Below are 18,094 nucleotides of genomic sequence, written 5' to 3' on the forward strand. Positions count from 1 at the left end.
TGAACACAGATGCAAACAAGATGCAGTTCATCAGGTCTGATGCCAGCTTCCCTATACCTGAAAGAGCAGGTTCAGCCGAGAAGCACGGCTAGCTATGGGCTCCATCGAGGCTGGCTCCGTCGGACTCCGCACGGCATATTTAAACTTCAACATCTTCACAGTTTACCCCAGAAATATACATCCTAAAAAGAAAGTTGGAAGGGCTGTCAAGTGGAGATATTTTGAATAAGGGGAAATTTTAAAAGAAATCTTGGATAGTTTAAACCAAAAACATTTTTTAGAGAAACAAATATTAAAAACTAATTCGGAAGACGGACTTCCTGGAGTCCACTAGGGACCTCATTATTGCTAATATATTTCATGTGGAAGGCTCTTAGCTACTATAGCTACGGGTAACAGTGCAGAGCCCTACGTAGCGCAGGGTGAATAATTGTTCTTTCAATTCAGTGGAGTGACCTGAACCAATAATATTTTCTTTTTTCTTGTCTACATAAAAATCTGAAAGTTTCATTTCGGGTTGGACCCAAAACTAAACATTTTTTGTGGGAAGAGGAGCTAGTTAAATCCAGCTAATTGTATAAATGAAATGTCATTTAAAAAAAATCAAAATGTCTCATTTCCAAAGTGTCAAAAAAGAAACATTTCAACTTTTTTGGAAATTATTCCCTCATTTTTGACTGAAACTATTTGCTAATTTTGACCTGAATTCGTGAACAGGTTCACTCAATCCAGAATTGCATTTTTTGGTGAATAAGCCATTTGCCAAAACGAATTCACCCAGCACTAACTCCAAGATGCATAAGGTCAACAGAAATGTTTGTGATTTTGTCAAGTTTCAGTTAAAAGAATGTTGTTAATCCACCTCCCCATGGAGGTTAAGGGCATGGCTACACTTGCAGATGTAGAGCGCTTTGAGTTAAACCAGCCTTCATAGAGCGCAGTAGGGAAAGCGCTGCAGTCTGTCCACACTGACAGCTTCAAGCACACTAGCATGGCCACATTTGTGGCACTTGCAGCGGCACTGAGTGCAGTGCATTACGGGCAGCTATCCCAGCATGCAAGTGACTGCAACGTGCTTTTCAATGGGAGAGGAGGGAGGGAGCGTGACAGGGAGTGTGTTGTGTGTATGTGCGGGGAGAGAGAGTGGGTTTTTCGGGGGCCGAGAGCATGTCAGCGTGCTGTCTTGTAAGTTCAGACAGCAGCAGACCCCCCCTCACACAGCATTCCACATTAATGGTTGCTTTGTCTCAGGGCAGATAAGCATGCCAGCTGTCAGAAACGGAGCTTTCAAAGGGCATATCCACATTCCTACAGTGATACAAAAACAATGACAAGAGTAGCCACTTGACTTAAGGGGATTATGGGATGTTTCTGAAAGCTGATCAGAGCGCAGTAATGCAACACCTCGTCCACACTGGCGCCACGGCACTCCAGCAGGGGTGCAGCAAACGTTATTCCACTCACCGAGGTGGAGTACCAGCAGTGCTGTAGCCGCGGAGTCAGAGCGCTCTACATGCCTTGCCGGTGTGGACGGGTAGCGAGCTAGTGAGCCCAGGGCTCCTTTATTGTGCTGTAACATGCAAGTGTAGCCAAGCTCTAGGTCGACCTAACTACATCACACAGGATGCAAAATTTTCACAACCCTGAGTGATGTAACTAGGTCGATCTAATTTTTAGGCATGAACCATGCCTTATATGCTTTAGAGGAGAAATAGCAAGAGAGATCATACAAAGTGCTGCCAGTGTCTTTATCTTGCCAAACACGCAAAATAAAGACATTGAGAAAAGGGAATCCCTCTCATCCACAGTTAATCTAAAGGTCACTTGTAACTATAGGAAGAATTATGGCTTCAAACACAAGCAGAATCTGTAAACTCACGCCGTGCCTTTAATCACGAGGGGAGATTTTCAAAGCTGTTTAGGAAAGTTAGATGCACAACTCCCACTAAACTTATGGGAACTGTGGATCTAAATCCTTGAGACAACTTAGAAAGTCCCACCTCACACCAGTGACAGAAGCAAGGAAACTTGTTGGGTAACAGTGCAGTAGAACCTCAGTTACAAACACCTGGGGAATGGAGGTTGTTCATAACTCTGAAATGCTCGTAACTCTGAACAAAAAGTGATGGCTGTTCTTTCAAAAGTTTACAGCTGCCAACATTGACTTAATACAGCTTTGAAACTCTACTATTCAAAAGAAAAATGCTACTTTCTTTTTTTTTTTTTTTGGTAGTTTACATTTAACACAGTACACTACTGTATTTGCTTTTTTCTTTTGTCTCTGCTGCTGCCTGATTGTGTACTTCCAGTTCCAACTGAGGTGTGTGGTTTACTACTCAGTTGTAACTCTGGAGTCCATAACTTTGAGGTTCTACTGTACCTGCTTTATAACCAAGCAGTACACCTGGCAGCTAGCCTAGTGCACTCAAATCATAGGGAAAAGACACCTCACTGCAACATTTCATAACCAAATGGTTTAAGGGCCATCCATCCCACCTAGTAAGGGGAGCCCTAGTATAGCTGTTATTATCAAGCCGCCTTCTCCCAGAGAACAGGCTGAGAGCTGCCCCCACCCAAGCGATGCCTCAACGTGTGTGTGGAGGGAGGGGGAGCTGGCAACCCCCTGCCTGAAGAGAGGGGCAAGCCCCCAATGAGAGGGGAATAGGGGGGGGGGAGCCTGACTTCCTCCCTCCAAGAGAGGGGACTTAAGAGGCTTGACCTTCCCTACAAGGGAGAGCCCAGCTCCCAGGAAGACCGCAACGCCGAATGAGATCGGAATGGAGTAGTAACACCCCCATCTCTCCAAGGAAAGAGAGGGGAGTGGGGGGGGTAGGCTGACCTCTCCCTGCAGGTCAGTTGAAGGAAAAGGGGAGGGTTCCCTAGGTCCAGGGAGAGCCCAGGAAAGTCGGCAGGAAGAAAAAGTCCCCTCCCTGCACGGAGGAGCCGGGCTCCCCGATAAACAGACACACAAACCAGCCCCCACGCCCAGGGCCTTTCTACCCACCGCCGATCTTGCTTTGCCGCCATCCAGGTTTGAACGGTGCAGGGGGTAGCGTCCCCATCACCATCATTTCCGGTGACGCAGGGCAGACGTCAGCCTTAGCCAATCCCCAATGTGCCTCCTGGTGACGTTGGCGCTCCGCCCAGATCACGTTCGTGCGTCAACCCAGCCCCTGCCCGGCGGACAGACGTTGTGGGCGGAGGCAGTCCGCTCTGAGGCCCGTGCTCGCGCGCAGGAAAGGGGGTGGGGGGAATCGTTTAACGGTTCTAACCGTCGCGTTTCCCTCCTCTCCTCCCTCCCCCTGAGGGAAAGCGGGACTGGGCTGTCCTGGAGGCTGGTCCCGGTCCCGTGCTCGCCAGAAGAGGCAGCCCGCGTTCAGCGCCTGGCTCTGCCCCTCACCCCACCATCTAAGGCCTGCCTGGGCCCACAATGTAGGCGAGAAGGGGTAGCACTGAGAAAAGGCCCCCAACGCTGGGTGGCGCATAGAAGAAATGCCGGGGGAGGGCACGTGGTAGCACATCGCAGCGAGGTGGCGTGGAAATGCTGCAGGGCAGCGTGGGCCCTGCCAGGCACCCCCGGGGTGCTCTGCCCAGCGCGCCAGCCTCGTGTGGAGATGTTGCTGCACGGCCACGTGAGCTGGGGGAGTGGGTGGGAGGGTGTTACTGGTCCAGTAGCATCGGGGCAGGATGCAGTGTGGTGATGTGCAAAGATCAGGCAATTTGGGGACATACTTTTAAAACTAATCTTGGTAACTGGGTGAGTTGACCAGGGAAATTATGTCAGTTGCTGGCCTATTATTTGGCCATGATCAGATATTCCTGCAAGAATGCTATGATGTAAGCAGCAGCCTGCCTTTTTGATTGAATCATGGTACCGTTCCATCATTTTTAGAACTTGATTGTGTTTCACGATTTCTGATTTAAAATAACTCAGTCAAGTAAGGTTTAGAGTAGCAGCCGTGTTAGTCTGTATCTGCAAAAAGAACAGAAGTCAAGTAACTTGTTTATTGTAATTAGGCATAAGTATCTGTCTATAGCTAAGACTAAGCCTGTTGGAGACCATAAAGTCTTTCTCTTCTATTACTATTGTAATAAATTAATGCTTTAAAAGAGGATTATTTTGACATTTGACTGGTCAATTGACCTGTTATCAAATCGTTCAACTGCCCAACCCTAAAATAATCACATTGCAGTGTAGAGTCTCACAAAGCAATTTGTTACTGTCTTACCATCCATCAATCATTTCAATTATGATAACGTTGTCTTGATATCAAGCCAGCAAAATATGGGAATACTGGTTTGTTGCATGGCTACATGCAAGTCACTTTACCTATACATACTTTCATCTCTCTTTCTGTAAAATAGGGATGACACCTATCTACCTCATTAGGATGGTGGGGGCCTAAATTTTTGTAAATCACTTTGACCTCCCTAGATTAAGGGGTCTATATAAATACTAAGTACTATCCTAAACAGAAAAATTGCTCTTTCATTTTTATTATGAATTTTATATAGTTCCTGTAGTGATTTACTCCTCTCCTCCCCCCCAGGGAGACTTAAAAGGACACTGTTAAGATAATCATACCACACATATTTTAATTCCATATCTGGGTTCACTTCAAGCTACTAAAACTGGAAGTTTTAAAATCTCATTTACTTTCCACCATTTTCACTTCTGATTTATTTGTATTTCACTCAGCTTGAACAATGAACCTAGACTGGTCAAGTCTATGTTCAAGATCTCATGCATTACCATACTGGGTTGTGGTTGTTGTATGCATAACCCTACAAGGGAATATTTAAATCTGTTTATTGAAATTGTTGTAGACTGCTCTTGCACACTCAAAAAGCTACCTGTAAAGAGAATTTTGTGTTTCATGGGAAAAACTAATGATGACTGACAGCCAGCATTGTTTTATTTAAAGGGACAATATAAAGTTAAATCTTATTTCAGGAAACTAATTACAGATATTATGCTTATAGCTGCATGTTCCTATATTTGTGTAAGCCTCATGGCCAGGGGAAAAACATTTTATTCATTCTAGGTGAAAAGGGAAAGTGCTGCCACAGAGAGCTCTATTTGCATAGGCTACCTAGTCACAGTTTCTCTAATGACACTTGGAAAGTCACCATCACTGTATGTGAAGTTGGATTGGCGGGGTGGGAGACGTAGTGGGCTTCCAGAGAGAGTATGGGGACCTTATTGCTCTGAACTTACTTCCAAGCAATCAGGACTCTCTGTCCAAGGTTCTTAAACATTCTTGGTTCCCCTCCCAAGGGGACTTTGTTGTGAGAGAGAATGCAGAGAACAGCATCAAAGCTGAGGGGATTCTGGTGAGGCACCTTTCTGTCCAGGACTTTAATAAAGCTGAATTACTTAAAATGGGTCAGGAGGTAGGTCTAGTCCTTAAAGTGGGGGTCACAGACCTGCCAAAAATCATCTCTCTCTCTCTCTATAAATAGATAGATCAAGTTGGGTTGTTGAATGATACACTAAGTCATGGTCTTATCAAAGCTGCTGCTTCCATGTTATGATAGACCTTCCCATCCCTCTTAGGGGAAGGGGGACCCACACAGATTACTTTAACCACTGGTGGTCCTCCAAGCTGGTCTAAATAAGACTCCTTGGGACTGGAGACTGACCTGCAAAGAGATGCTGGGATTACAGCTAGTTACTGATCCAAAATGACTGTGGTTTGGTGGATGGCTGAGGTGGTACAGCCAAGGGACTGTTACCCTTCCCAGATTCTCACCAGCAGGTGGGAAGGAATTAGAGGCATTGTTGACAAACATATTGAAAAGAAGAGGAGGACTTTACTTGCACACACATACATATATTAGGCCTGTGAAGCGATTAAAAAACTTAATCATGATTAATCGCAGTGTTAAACAATAATAGAATACCATTTATTTAAATATTTTTGGACGTTTTCTACATTTTCAAGTAGTGATTTCAATTACAACAGAGAATACAAAGTATACAGTGCTCACTTTTTTATTACAAGTATTTACACTGTAAAAACAAAAGAAACAGTATTTTTCAATTCACCTAATACACGTACTGTAGTACAATCTCTTTAGCATGAAAGTTGAACTTACAAATGTAGAATTATGTACAAAAAAACTGTATTCAAAAATAAAACAATGTAAAATTGTAGAGCCTGCAAGTCCACTCAGTCCTACTTCTTGTTCAGCCAATCGCTCAGACAAACAAGTTTGTTTACATTTGCAGAAGATAGTGCTGCCGTTGCTTCTTGTTTGCAGTGTCACCTGAAAGTGAGAACAGGCTTTCTCATGGCACTATTGTAGCCAGCGTCTCAAGATATATACATGCCAGATGTGCTAAAGATTCGTATGTCCCTTTGTGCTTCAACCACCATTCTGGAGGACATGCGTCCATGCTGATGGTGGGTTCTTCTCAATAACAATCCAAAGCAGTGCAGACCGATGCAGATTCATTTTCATCATCTAAGTCAGATGCCACCAGCAGAAGGTTGATTTTCTCTTTTTGGTGGTTCGGGTTCCGTTTCCGCATCGGAGTGATGCTCTCTTAAGACTTCTGAAAGCATGCTCCGGACCTCATCCCTCTCAGAATTTGGAAGGCTTCAGATTCTTAAATCTTGGATTGAGTGCTGTAGCTATCTTTAGATATCTCACATTGGTACCTTCTTTGCGTTTTGTCAAATCTGTAGTGAAAGTATTCTTAAAATGAACAACATGTGCTGGGTCATCATCCGAGGCTGCTGTAACATGAAATATATGGCAGAATGCAAGTAAAACAGAGCAGGGGACATACAATTGTCCCCCAAGGAGTTCAGTCACAAATTTAATTCACGCATTATTTTTTTTAATGGGCGTCATCAGCATGGAAGCATGTCCTCTGGAATGGTGGCGGAAGCATGAAGGGGTATACAAATGTTTAGCATATCTGGCATGTAAATACCTTGCAATGCTGGCTACAAAAGTGCCAGGCAAATGCTTGTTATCACTTTCTGATGACATTGTAAATAAGAAGAGGGCAGCATTATCTCCTGTAAATGTAAACAAACTTGTTTGTCTTAAGGATTGGCTGAACAAGAAGTAGGACTGATTGTACTTGCAGGCTCTAAAGTTTAACATTGTTTTGTTTTTGAGTGCAGTTATGTAACAAAAATCTAAATTTGTAAGTTGCACTTTCACAACAAAGATTGCACTACAGTACTTATGAGGTGAATTGAAAAATACTTTTTTGTTTATCATTGTAATCAAAAATAATACACATTTTCTATTCTGTGTTGTAATTGAAATCAAAATATATGAAAATGTAGAAAAAATCCAAAATATTTAATAAGTTTCAATTTGTAATCTATTATTTAACAGTGAGATTGAAACTGCAATTAATTTTTTTAATCACGATTAATTTTTGAGTTTATCGCGTGCGTTAACTGCGATTAATCGACAGCCCTAATACTATATATTCTGTTGCTGTGTTTTCCAAGTTTATAATTGTATTCCCTTTCTCTAATAAAGATTTCCGTTGTTTGTATATGGTCTTGCAGTGTTTGCACATGGGGAATTTCTTCCTGTTAAGGGCACGCAGCACAGGAGTATTTAGTTTTCCCATGTTCTGAACTGGTTTCATTATTTGTCATGAGGGACCCTAGATGTATTGAACCTGGCCCTTTTTGCTGCCATTCGCCACCTGCAAGTAGTGTTACATTTTTAGTTTTTTCCCCTGCTGCTGTGCTCTGTGAAAGACCCAAACAAACAAAAGAGGCTATGCACAAGTACAGAAGAAAATGACAAATGAAACTGATAATACACACAGTGCACCAAGAAACTGAAAAATTCAGAAAAAAATTTTTTGTTCTTTGTTATAGTAACCTTAGCAGTTTCTTGTGACAATAGTAGGTAAGAAGCTTCAGACTAAAGTGTGCTTTATTTTTGTTTTTGTTTTTTAAGTTGGTATCACTGTAAGTTCTCAGAGCTAAAGGGTTGATTCCTTCGTACTTCTACAATGTTTTAAATTACATGTTTCAAGGGCAGTCATAGGCGACTGATTCCTTCCCTTCTTAAGGGCAAGATTGGTGAATGCTTACTAATGTGACAAGGCTCATTCAATTTAAAGACTCACCAGCAGAACCTCTGCAAGTATACAGAACAAAATACTCATTCCCTACTATTAAATTAATTAAGAGGTCAATCAAAGACTTAACAGAATAAATAGCTCTTAGTTTTTCTTCTGTACCAGATCCTGATATGCAGCTTAGCTTGTCTGACATCTCACCATGCACTGGATTGATTACCATCTGTTTAGCACTTCTTGTTATAAGAGATGGGGTTTTCCTTAGCCAAAATTTTCCTTCCTCATGCTGTTAGGTAATGTGCTGAGATGGCTGCATTCCAAATGTTCTATGTGCCTATAACTGGTGCACTTTTAGAATGTATAGTACTAAGTAAATATAAATTAATGATATTTTTTACTGCTGAACTTTAGTGAAACTAACTGCCTGTGTGCAAAATGTAAATTACCATACATTCTGAGAATACTGAATGGATTTCTAAGTGTCTTTTTTTTTTTTTTTTTTTAAAAATAAATAATTAGCTCTTATAAAGTTTTAGAACAGACGCTCCAACTGCACTGTTATCTTTAATTTTTGAATGGTCATAATGTACTGTATAGTCACAAGTCTGAAATCCTAGGTAACTACAGATCTATTACAATGTAAAGTCTGACTTATATGTAAGGCGATATCGGCGATAGGTAACAGTGCACCTATCCAATGCCTTCTAAGAAGCTGATGACATGTCAACAGCTTGGAAGACCGATAAAGGCTGGATGGAAGATGAATTTCATATAAACATTTGCAAGATGCCCACTGGTAATATCTATTTGGCCCTCTGGCTGTTTATAGTAAGGTTGTGCAGATTTTTCTTTAAAACGTTTTTTCACTTTTAAAAAGGATGCAACTGTTCAGTAGTTTTGCCTGCGTAAAGACCCATGACTGCATAAATGAGCCATTATAATTGTGGTTATACTGTAAACTTCATCCTTTGGATAAAAGAGATATTACTTTTAAAGTAAAGCATACTATAGGGCATGCTCAAATTCACAACTTCTGCATTGCTTCCCCATGCAACAATGTATATGTCTAAATGCTGTGGGTGAAATCCTGGTCTTGTTGGAGTCAATGGCAAAACTCCAATGGACTTCAGTGGAGTCAAGTTTTCATCCTATATTTATTTACACCCTAGGCCATTGAAGTCTATTAGGTAAATAATGCATGTTTTAAAGTTTGCTTGGATTCTCATACTTCCATAAGAATTTTCTCTTTTAAAAAAGAATCTAAAATAAATACAGACTACACACACAGTATTAAAATAATATATCAAATATACAAACTCAAGAAATACAGGGACAACTAAAACTCCATCCGTATTAGCTATTTATCGATCATTGGTGCACAAGAGGTTTTTCATACAAGATAGGTGCAGTCTCTGCCCTGAGGAACTTACAGTCCTAGTAGGATAAGACACAGGATGACAAGAGGCAAGGATGTGAAAAAGAAGGGGGATTTACACTGTAGGAGGTTGTGAGGCTTTAAAACAAAACACACACACACACACTCTATATGTCATCTTAATTCTTGTAAGAGTGTGATGGCCTCTTTAAGGGCGTGTGCTGCTGGACAGGGTCATTACTAGCTCTCAGCTCTTTAAGGAAAGGAAAATTGTGGGAGGTGTACTCCCTGGGGGACAAGGATCATAGAATCATAGAATATCAGGGTTGGAAGGGACCCCAGAAGGTCATCTAGTCCAACCCCCTGCTTGAAGCAGGACCAATTCCCAGTTAAATCATCCCAGCCAGGGCTTTGTCAAGCCTGACCTTAAAAACCTCTTAAGGAAGGAGATTCTACCACCTCCCTAGGTAACGCATTCCAGTGTTTCACCACCCTCTTAGTGAAAAAGTTTTTCCTAATATCCAATCTAAACCTCTCCCACTGCAACTTGAGACCATTACTCCTTGTTCTGTCATCTGCTACCATTGAGAACAGTCTAGAGCCATCCTCTTTGGAACCCCCTTTCAGGTAGTTGAAAGCAGCTATCAAATCCCCCCTCATTCTTCTCTTCTGCAGGCTAAACAATCCCAGCTCCCTCAGCCTCTCCTCATAACTCATGTGTTCCAGACCCCTAATCATTTTTGTTGCCCTTCGCTGGACTCTCTCCAATCTATCCACATCCTTCCTGTAGTGTGGGGCCCAAAACTGGACACAGTACTCCAGATGAGGCCTCACCAATGTCAAATAGAGGGGAACGATCACGTCCCTCGATCTGCTCGCTATGCCCCTACTTATACATCCCAAAATGCCATTGGCCTTCTTGGCAACAAGGGCACACTGCTGACTCATATCCAGCTTCTCGTCCACTGTCACCCCAGGTCCTTTTCCGCAGAACTGCTGCCTAGCCATTCGGTCCCTAGTCTGTAGCTGTGCATTGGGTTCTTCCGTCCTAAGTGCAGGACCCTGCACTTATCCTTATTGAACCTCATCAGATTTCTTTTGGCCCAATCCTCCAATTTGTCTAGGTCCTTCTGTATCCTATCCCTCCCCTCCAGCGTATCTACCACTCCTCCCTGTTTAGTATCATCCGCAAATTTGCTGAGAGTGCAATCCACACCATCCTCCAGATCATTTATGAAGATATTGAACAAAACCGGCCCCAGGACCGACCCTTGGGGCACTCCACTTGATACCGGCTGCCAACTAGACATGGAGCCATTGATCACTACCCGTTGAGCCCGACAATCTAGCCAGCTTTCTACCCACCTTATAGTGCATTCATCCAGCCCATACTTCCTTAACTTGCTGACAAGAATACTGTGGGAGACCATGTCAAAAGCTTTGCTAAAGTCAAGAAACAATACATGCACTGCTTTCCCTTCATCCACAGAACCAGTAATCTCATCATAAAAGGTGATTAGATTAGTCAGGCATGACCTTCCTTTGGTAAATCCATGCTGGCTGTTCCTGATCACTTTCCTCTCATGCAAGTGCTTCAGGATTGATTCTTTGAGGACCTGCTCCATGATTTTTCCAGGGACTGAGGTGAGGCTGACTGATCATAACAACCAAAGCAACTGTAAGAGCGGCCTCTGTCTTTGACAAAGATATTTGGACAGAGGACTGGCTAAAAGGCACCAGGCAAGAAGAATAGGCAGGAGAAAGAAGCATTCAGAGAGTAGGAGGAACTGGAGTCTCTCCACCGTTGGATCCCTGGCTTCATTTTGTAAGGCTGTGTAGGAAATGGCGCAGATAAGAGTTAAATAAGGTTTGGGGGACATGCTTGTTCACAATTCAGGATATCCAAGCTGTAATCTAGAGTTGAGGACGAGGCCTGTTCTATTACCTCTCAGCAGCAGGGGCAAGATGGTACTCTCTAGTAGAAGGGGAAAAGGGACAACAAACAGACTACTGACTGAGCCTGACAAGAGACAGAGAAATATAGAGCCCACACAGGGCTGGTGAGAGACTACTTTGTCTTTGTTTTGTATGGACTTGTTTTATGGACTTGAGAATGAAAAGGATATACATAGGTTTAGTTGGAAGGTTACACAAAGCCCAAAGTCATCCCTCCACCAAAGGGAGATGGTGGGCCAACAAGAGATACAGCCACAGTTATAAACTAAGGCAACATCACGAGAGAAGTAAGAACCCCATTACAGGATTTTTTTTTTTGAAGGGGAGAGGTATTTATATTTTTTTCTCAAGTTGGCTCGTGGTAATCAGTGTTGGGGAAAAACAAAAGTGATTTCAAAGGAGAGATTTGAAGAAGAAGAAAAAAATCCTTAAAAGAGATTAGAACTAACTTTCAGGGAGAACACCTCCTATGGTATTTTTCAATGCATGCTTACCTAGACTTTATGGATAACCCCTTGCAGTTTCTTTCCAGAGCTAAGGGGGTTCAGAAGTTTTCAAAAGGTGCAAATAGCTGTTCAGGCATCCAATTTATATAATCTTTCATTGTGAGTTCGGCACTTACCAGCCTTTCAAAATTTCCCCCAAGTTTCTTTAAAAACAAAACAAAACATGGACCTTGCTTTTCACATAAACAGTGCACTCCCCTAGTATTATGAAAAATTGTTTTATGTTCACTCACTTTTATTATAATCCTTACCCTTTATATTTATTTGCACAAGTAAAATTTAAGGAAAACATTTGAAAAGAAAGCATGACAACTTTCCTATTAGATTCTGAAACTCCATCCATATGTTTGCTTGTAGAACACCTCATAAGTGCACATAGTATTCCTCAGACAAATCAGACACTACCCCTGTCCTGAGAAACTGGCATTTGAGCACACTTCTTATAATGAATATCCGTCGTTTGTTATCAGGCTCCCCCAAAGTTACAGTCCCTTGGTTGCTGAATTTTTGTTTATGCTGAGATCTTGTACGCTGAACTCCTGACATCACCAAAGCAAGAGTCTGTCTACATGGCAAAAGGTAAATTGAGTGAATCATTAACAATTCTTTTTGTGTGTGAACTTAAGAAGTGCTGGATCAGAATCCCAGGAGGAGTATTATTTATATTTGTTTATGTTGGCCCTGATAATGTAGTAGGCTCTTTTCAGACACACACAAAAGGATGCTCCTTGCTCCACAGTGCTCTGTATCTAAGATCTTAGACAGAGATGAAGGTTTTAAGGGAAGAGGAACAATTCATGGGAAACTTGTATGTAGATCAAAGATTGATGTCCAGTTTTTCCAAAGAACAGATGCAGCGTGAACAGTAGTAGTGAAAGCTACCTAGATACTTATGCCCTTATCACCATAATATGAATGCCTCAATTAATTAAAAATAAATGTCTTCATCACACAGGGTAGTTGAATTTTGTTAAATGACAGTGACTTTGATTAAGTGTGTTAAGAACTATTGAGGGAGAAAGAGTTGAAGAAATGGGTTTTCCATTTGATTTTGAATGCTGTTTAAGTCTGTGGTCTTTCTTATCTCTTCTAGGAGTGAGTTCTATTGGTACAGTTCCCATGAAAGTTCTCTCCCCCGTATTCACAAACTTCTCCGTATTGGCCAAGTTTCACTTGTGTCAGGGCTTGTCTATATGGGAGTACTCAGGAAAGTTAAGACAAATTAACTAAGGTGTTAAGTTCAGACATATTAGTTACAGCACATTAAATCACCATATGGACACTCTCATTTGAAATAAAGTGGCCATAGTTGAATTTAGCATAGCTATCCTAGGCTGTCAGAGGGAAGGGGAAAAAAGGTGATCTTTTAGGTAACTTGGGTCAATCCAATTGTGGGCTTTGAATATTAGAACAGAGACTTTGATTTCAGCACAGCCAGGGCATAAGAGTGGAGTGCACCATTGAGGAATACAAAGAGATGAGTGTAGGCAGATATCAGAGTAGCAGCCGTGTTAGTCTGTATCCGCAAAAAGAAAAGGCGTACTTGTGGCACCTTAGAGATTAACAAATTTATTTGAGCATAAGCTTTTGTGCGCTACAGCTCACTTCATCGGATGCATGCAGTGGAAAATAAAGTGGGGAGATTTTATATACACAGAGAACATGAAACAATGAGTGTTACCATACAGACTGTAACACGAGTGATCAGGTAAGGTGAGTTACTACCAGCAGGAGAGTCGTGGAGGAGGGGGAACCTTTTGTTTTTCCCACCATCAGCCTCAGCCTGGACCAGTCCACACAAGAGATCCACTTCCTGGACACTACGGTGCTAATAAGCGATGGTGACATAAACACCACCCTATACTGGAAACCTACTGACCACTATACTTACCTACATGCCTCCAGATTTCATCCAGACCACATCACACAATCCATTGTCTACAGCCAAGCTCTACGATACAACCACATTTGCTCCAACCCCTCAGACAGAGACAAATACCTACAAGATCTCTATCAAGCGTTCTTACAACTACAATATCCACCTGCTGAAGTGAAGAAACAGATTGACAGAGCCAGAAGAGTACCCAGAAGTCACCTACTACAGGACAGGCCCCACAAAGAAAATAACAGAACACCACTAGCCATCTCCTTCAGCCCCCAACTAAAACCTCTCCAACGCATCATCAAGGATCTACAACCTATCCTGAAGGACGACCCATCACTCTCACAGATCTTGGGAGACAGGCCAGTCCTTGCTTACAGACAGCCCCCCCAACCTGAAGCAAATACTCACCAGCAACCACATACACAACAAAAACACTAACCCAGGAACCTATCCATGCAACAAAGCCCGTTGCCAACTGTGTCCACATATCTATTCAGGGGACACCATCATAGGGCCTAATCACATCAGCCACACTATCAGAGGCTCGTTCACCTGCACATCTACCAATGTGATATATGCCATCATGTGCCAGCAATGCCCCTCTGCCATGTACATTAGCCAAACTGGACAGTCTCTACATAAAAGAATAAATGGAAACAAATCAGACGTCAAGAATTATTCAAAAACCAGTCGAAGAACACTTCAATCTCTTTGGTCACTCGATTACAGACCTAAAAGTGGCAATTCTTCAACAAAAAAACTTCAAAAACAGACTCCAATGAGAGACTGCTGAATTGGAATTAATTTGCAAACTGGATACAATTAACTTCGGCTTGAATAGAGACTGGGAGTGGATGGGTCATTACACAAAGTAAAACTATTTCCCCTTGTTTATTTCCCCCCCCCCCCACTGTTCCTCATACGTTCTTGTCAACTGCTGGAAATGGCCCATCTTCATTATCACTACAAAAGGGTGTCGTCGTCCCCCCACTCTCCTGCTGGTAATAGCTCACCTTACCTGATCACTCTTGTTACAGTGTGTATGGTAAAACCCATTGTTTCATGTTCTCTGTGTATATAAAATCTCCCCACTTTATTTTCCACTGCATGCATCCAATCTGTAGCTCACGAAAGCTTATGCTCAGATAAATGTATTAGTCTCTAAGTTGCCACAAGTCCTCCTTTTCTTTTTGTAGGCAGATAGATTGCCTGTTGAGTTTTGCCATAAGTAGGATTCTTTCTGCATAGGTGCTTTCATTTCTAGATATGACTTGCAGTAATGAAGCCAGAAGGTTCCAAGTGTATGTATTACTATTGCTGGAAGCATATGTGATAGCAGGGGACACAGTCTTCTGGCCAGTAGTGGATGATCTTGAAATATCATACAAGCTGTATACTGAGGTACATCAGAGATGGATTTACATCCTTAAATTTACTGACATAAAAATTAATGTTGGTCACTTAATATTTTAACCTATTTGTGTATAAATGTAAATGGTTGTACTCACTGCTATAGTACCCCAATTGTCACAAACTTCTGGTTGCAAGGATTCTTACCTAGCACCCCTTGCAAGCTAGCTGCCATCATAGGCGCCAACTCCATGGGTGCTCCAGGGCTGAAGCACCCATGGAGAAAAATTAGCAGGTGCTCAGCACCCACTGGCTGCCAAGCTCCCCCCCCTCCCATCCACCCCCCAGCACCTCTCCCCTTGCCAGCGGCCCCACTGATCACTCCTCCCCCTCTCTCCCAGTGCCTCCCACCCACCGCAAACAGCTGTTTCATGGCATGCAGTGCAGGTAGGCTCCAGGAGAGAGGGGGAGGAGCAGGGAATGGGGGGCCCTCAGGGGAGGGGGAAGAACGAGGTGGGGAAAAGGCAGGGCAGGGGTGGAGCAGGGAAGGGGCTTGGGGGAAGGGGTGTAGTGGGGTGGAGCAGGGGCAGGGGCAGGAAGAGGCGGGGCTTAGGGGAAGGGGTGGAGTGGGAGGAGGGTCTGGGGGGGGGTCGAGCACCCCCCAGGTAGAGTGGAAGTCGGTGCCTATGGCTGCCATCCAGCTGAAAAATCCCCTAATTCCAATCCCTTCTAGGGTAACAAAATATCAAAGTGTAGTCCAAAGTCCCATAGAATCAACCTAGCTTCTGGGCCCTGTTCTGAAGCCCTTCCTGGGATTTCACTGGAGTCCTTTTCTCCACTCTGGTATTGAGTATTGTCCCTATTCAACCTAAGTCTTTGGGAGGCCTCTAGCTTCTAACAGTCTTTGGGCCTTTCACACAAATCTGCTCTCTATGGCTTCTTTCCACAGACTGAACTCTTAGCTCATTTATGAGGCTTTAGTGTCTGGGTGATTACCAGATCCTTCTTAGTCCCACCCTCTCTGATTGAAAAGTAATTACCACACAGGTGAACTGAATGTGACTGACTTGCCCTTTAATCATTTCTAGCCTATGATGGAGTGTCACCCCATCACAATAAATGTCATTCACCTCCTGACAAATATGGGGGTGCTCTTTGATTTTAATACTGTATCTGCATTTGTCATTAGCATGGTGTGTTTGTTCCGTAACTGGGAGTGGATATTTCAGCTTAGAAGTTTGTCTGGATAGCAGAGCCCACCCGCCTAGAGAAACAAAGAAGAGAGGCCCTTTCTAATAGTCATCTAACAAAGTGCACATAAGGGTTGTTAAGCAACAGTTGCAAATGGCTCTAGCCTGTTCTTGTGGGGAGCGCCCAACCCAGTTTGAACACGATGAGTCAGACAGAGACCTACAGACCAGCAAGATTTGAGCTGGCTCTGAGAACGTAAATTGGTTCAGTTCCATTCCTGTGACATAAGAGGAAAGCCTACCTAACATAGCTTGTAGTGAAGCAAACAAATTAGATTAAAAGTGTGTAGGCTACTGGTTTTTTTAAATCCTTTTTCCTTGAATGTTTTGTTCTAACTACTAAATAAAAATACTTTGTTTTAAAAAGGTTGTTGGTCAATATCACTGGTATACAGAGGGTAACGTACCTGGGTCCTGCTCTAAGAATCACAAGATTCCACCCTGACACAGGTAACAACAAGAGGCCAAACACCTGAATTGGGTCCACTCAGGGACCAGAAAAGCATAGAGGTCCAGATAGCCCTATAACTACGGAAATGTAAGAATAATGATTTATTTTCCTAAGAAGAAGGAATATGTAAGAATAATGATTTATTTACAAAAAAACGAGTAGTTCACTGTTACTGAATGAATATCTTATTTATGTCTGGAATGAAAACCAGAGTAAAAAAAAACCCTATATTTTACACACCTCATCCTCTAGCTTGTTTTATGCTCTGACAGGAGCAGCACTGACTTTGCAAAAGTGATTTATTAAACTTCACGATCTATCAAGAGACGTGAATATTGATGTGTTCACATTAACATCCTGTGTAACAGCTGAATACTAGATCCGTCATGACACAATGAGAATCATACATTGCAAACCAACAAATGACAGGAGGTCTTAATTAAAGCAAAATTGACAAGTTATCAGGGGCTTTTAAGACAAAACAGCTTTATTTTACAAAAGGGAAAGCGTGAAGAAAGGACTGCTTGGCAGAGAAAACATGCATAGAAAGGAGGGGAATATTAAAAACAACTTATTGAAAGGCAAAACTAGTAGGTAGAAGTGTGAACTTGCACTACTTAATAAAAATTATTGTAGTTTACTTTTATCTAGAAATGTACAAAGCCTTCAAAAGTATAGTTATTCCAGTATTTAGCTTTATTAATGGTTTAAAAGATGGCCAAATCCAGTTACTTTAGGTGCAAATTTTAAGTGAAGATACCAATTGTAAAGTTCTTTTTAGAGTATTTAAACAGAAGGCTTTTACCAGGCAGTACATTGTGGACTGAAACAGCCAGATGTTAAATGCCATCACAATTAAAACTGATTGGTAGAGTTTTAATTCTAACTGGCACTTTTGTTTTCCTAGAACAAATGCAGTCTGCAAGCTAATGGGTGTTTTGTTAGCTATTCAGATCCTTTCCTTGCTTCAAACCAAAATACTACAGAGAAAACGGTTTGTTAGAGCTCAATTTAACAATAATTGGCCTCCTTGGCCAGTAGCTTGTGGGAGGCTCTTCTGGACTTTGCATACATGCCAATTTTGATCCATAGGGGAACTTGTAAACTTTCCATACTTTTTGCTGGCTATATCCTGCTTCTAATGCAGGAATTTGACTTTGTCCCATCCACTTAATTGAAATCAAGGGGGATGCTCAGAAAATCCCTCAAACGTCTTAATGCAGGTGATGTGCTCTTCCCTGATTAATCTGTCTCAG

General features: G+C 42.3%; 1 protein-coding gene across 5 annotated transcripts in view; it reads right to left on the minus strand.

Annotated features, from left to right (window-relative positions):
• The window catches only part of CIT (citron rho-interacting serine/threonine kinase), a 95,652-nt gene extending 92,560 nt beyond the window's left edge, over positions 1–3,092 (minus strand). For all 5 annotated transcript variants that reach the window (XM_075120212.1, XM_048820972.2, XM_048820971.2 and 2 more), the window contains exons 1-2: positions 3,005–3,092; positions 58–182 (exon numbers count right to left, since the gene is read on the minus strand). In XM_075120212.1, coding sequence (XP_074976313.1) covers positions 58–153 — 96 coding nt within the window. In that variant the 5' untranslated portion in view covers positions 154–182; positions 3,005–3,092. The remainder of the gene's footprint in view (positions 1–57; positions 183–3,004) is intronic.
• Positions 3,093–18,094: the final 15,002 nt, after the last annotated feature.

Source organism: Caretta caretta, chromosome 15, assembly GCF_965140235.1.
Source record: "Caretta caretta isolate rCarCar2 chromosome 15, rCarCar1.hap1, whole genome shotgun sequence".
Lineage (NCBI taxonomy): Eukaryota > Metazoa > Chordata > Testudines > Cheloniidae > Caretta > Caretta caretta.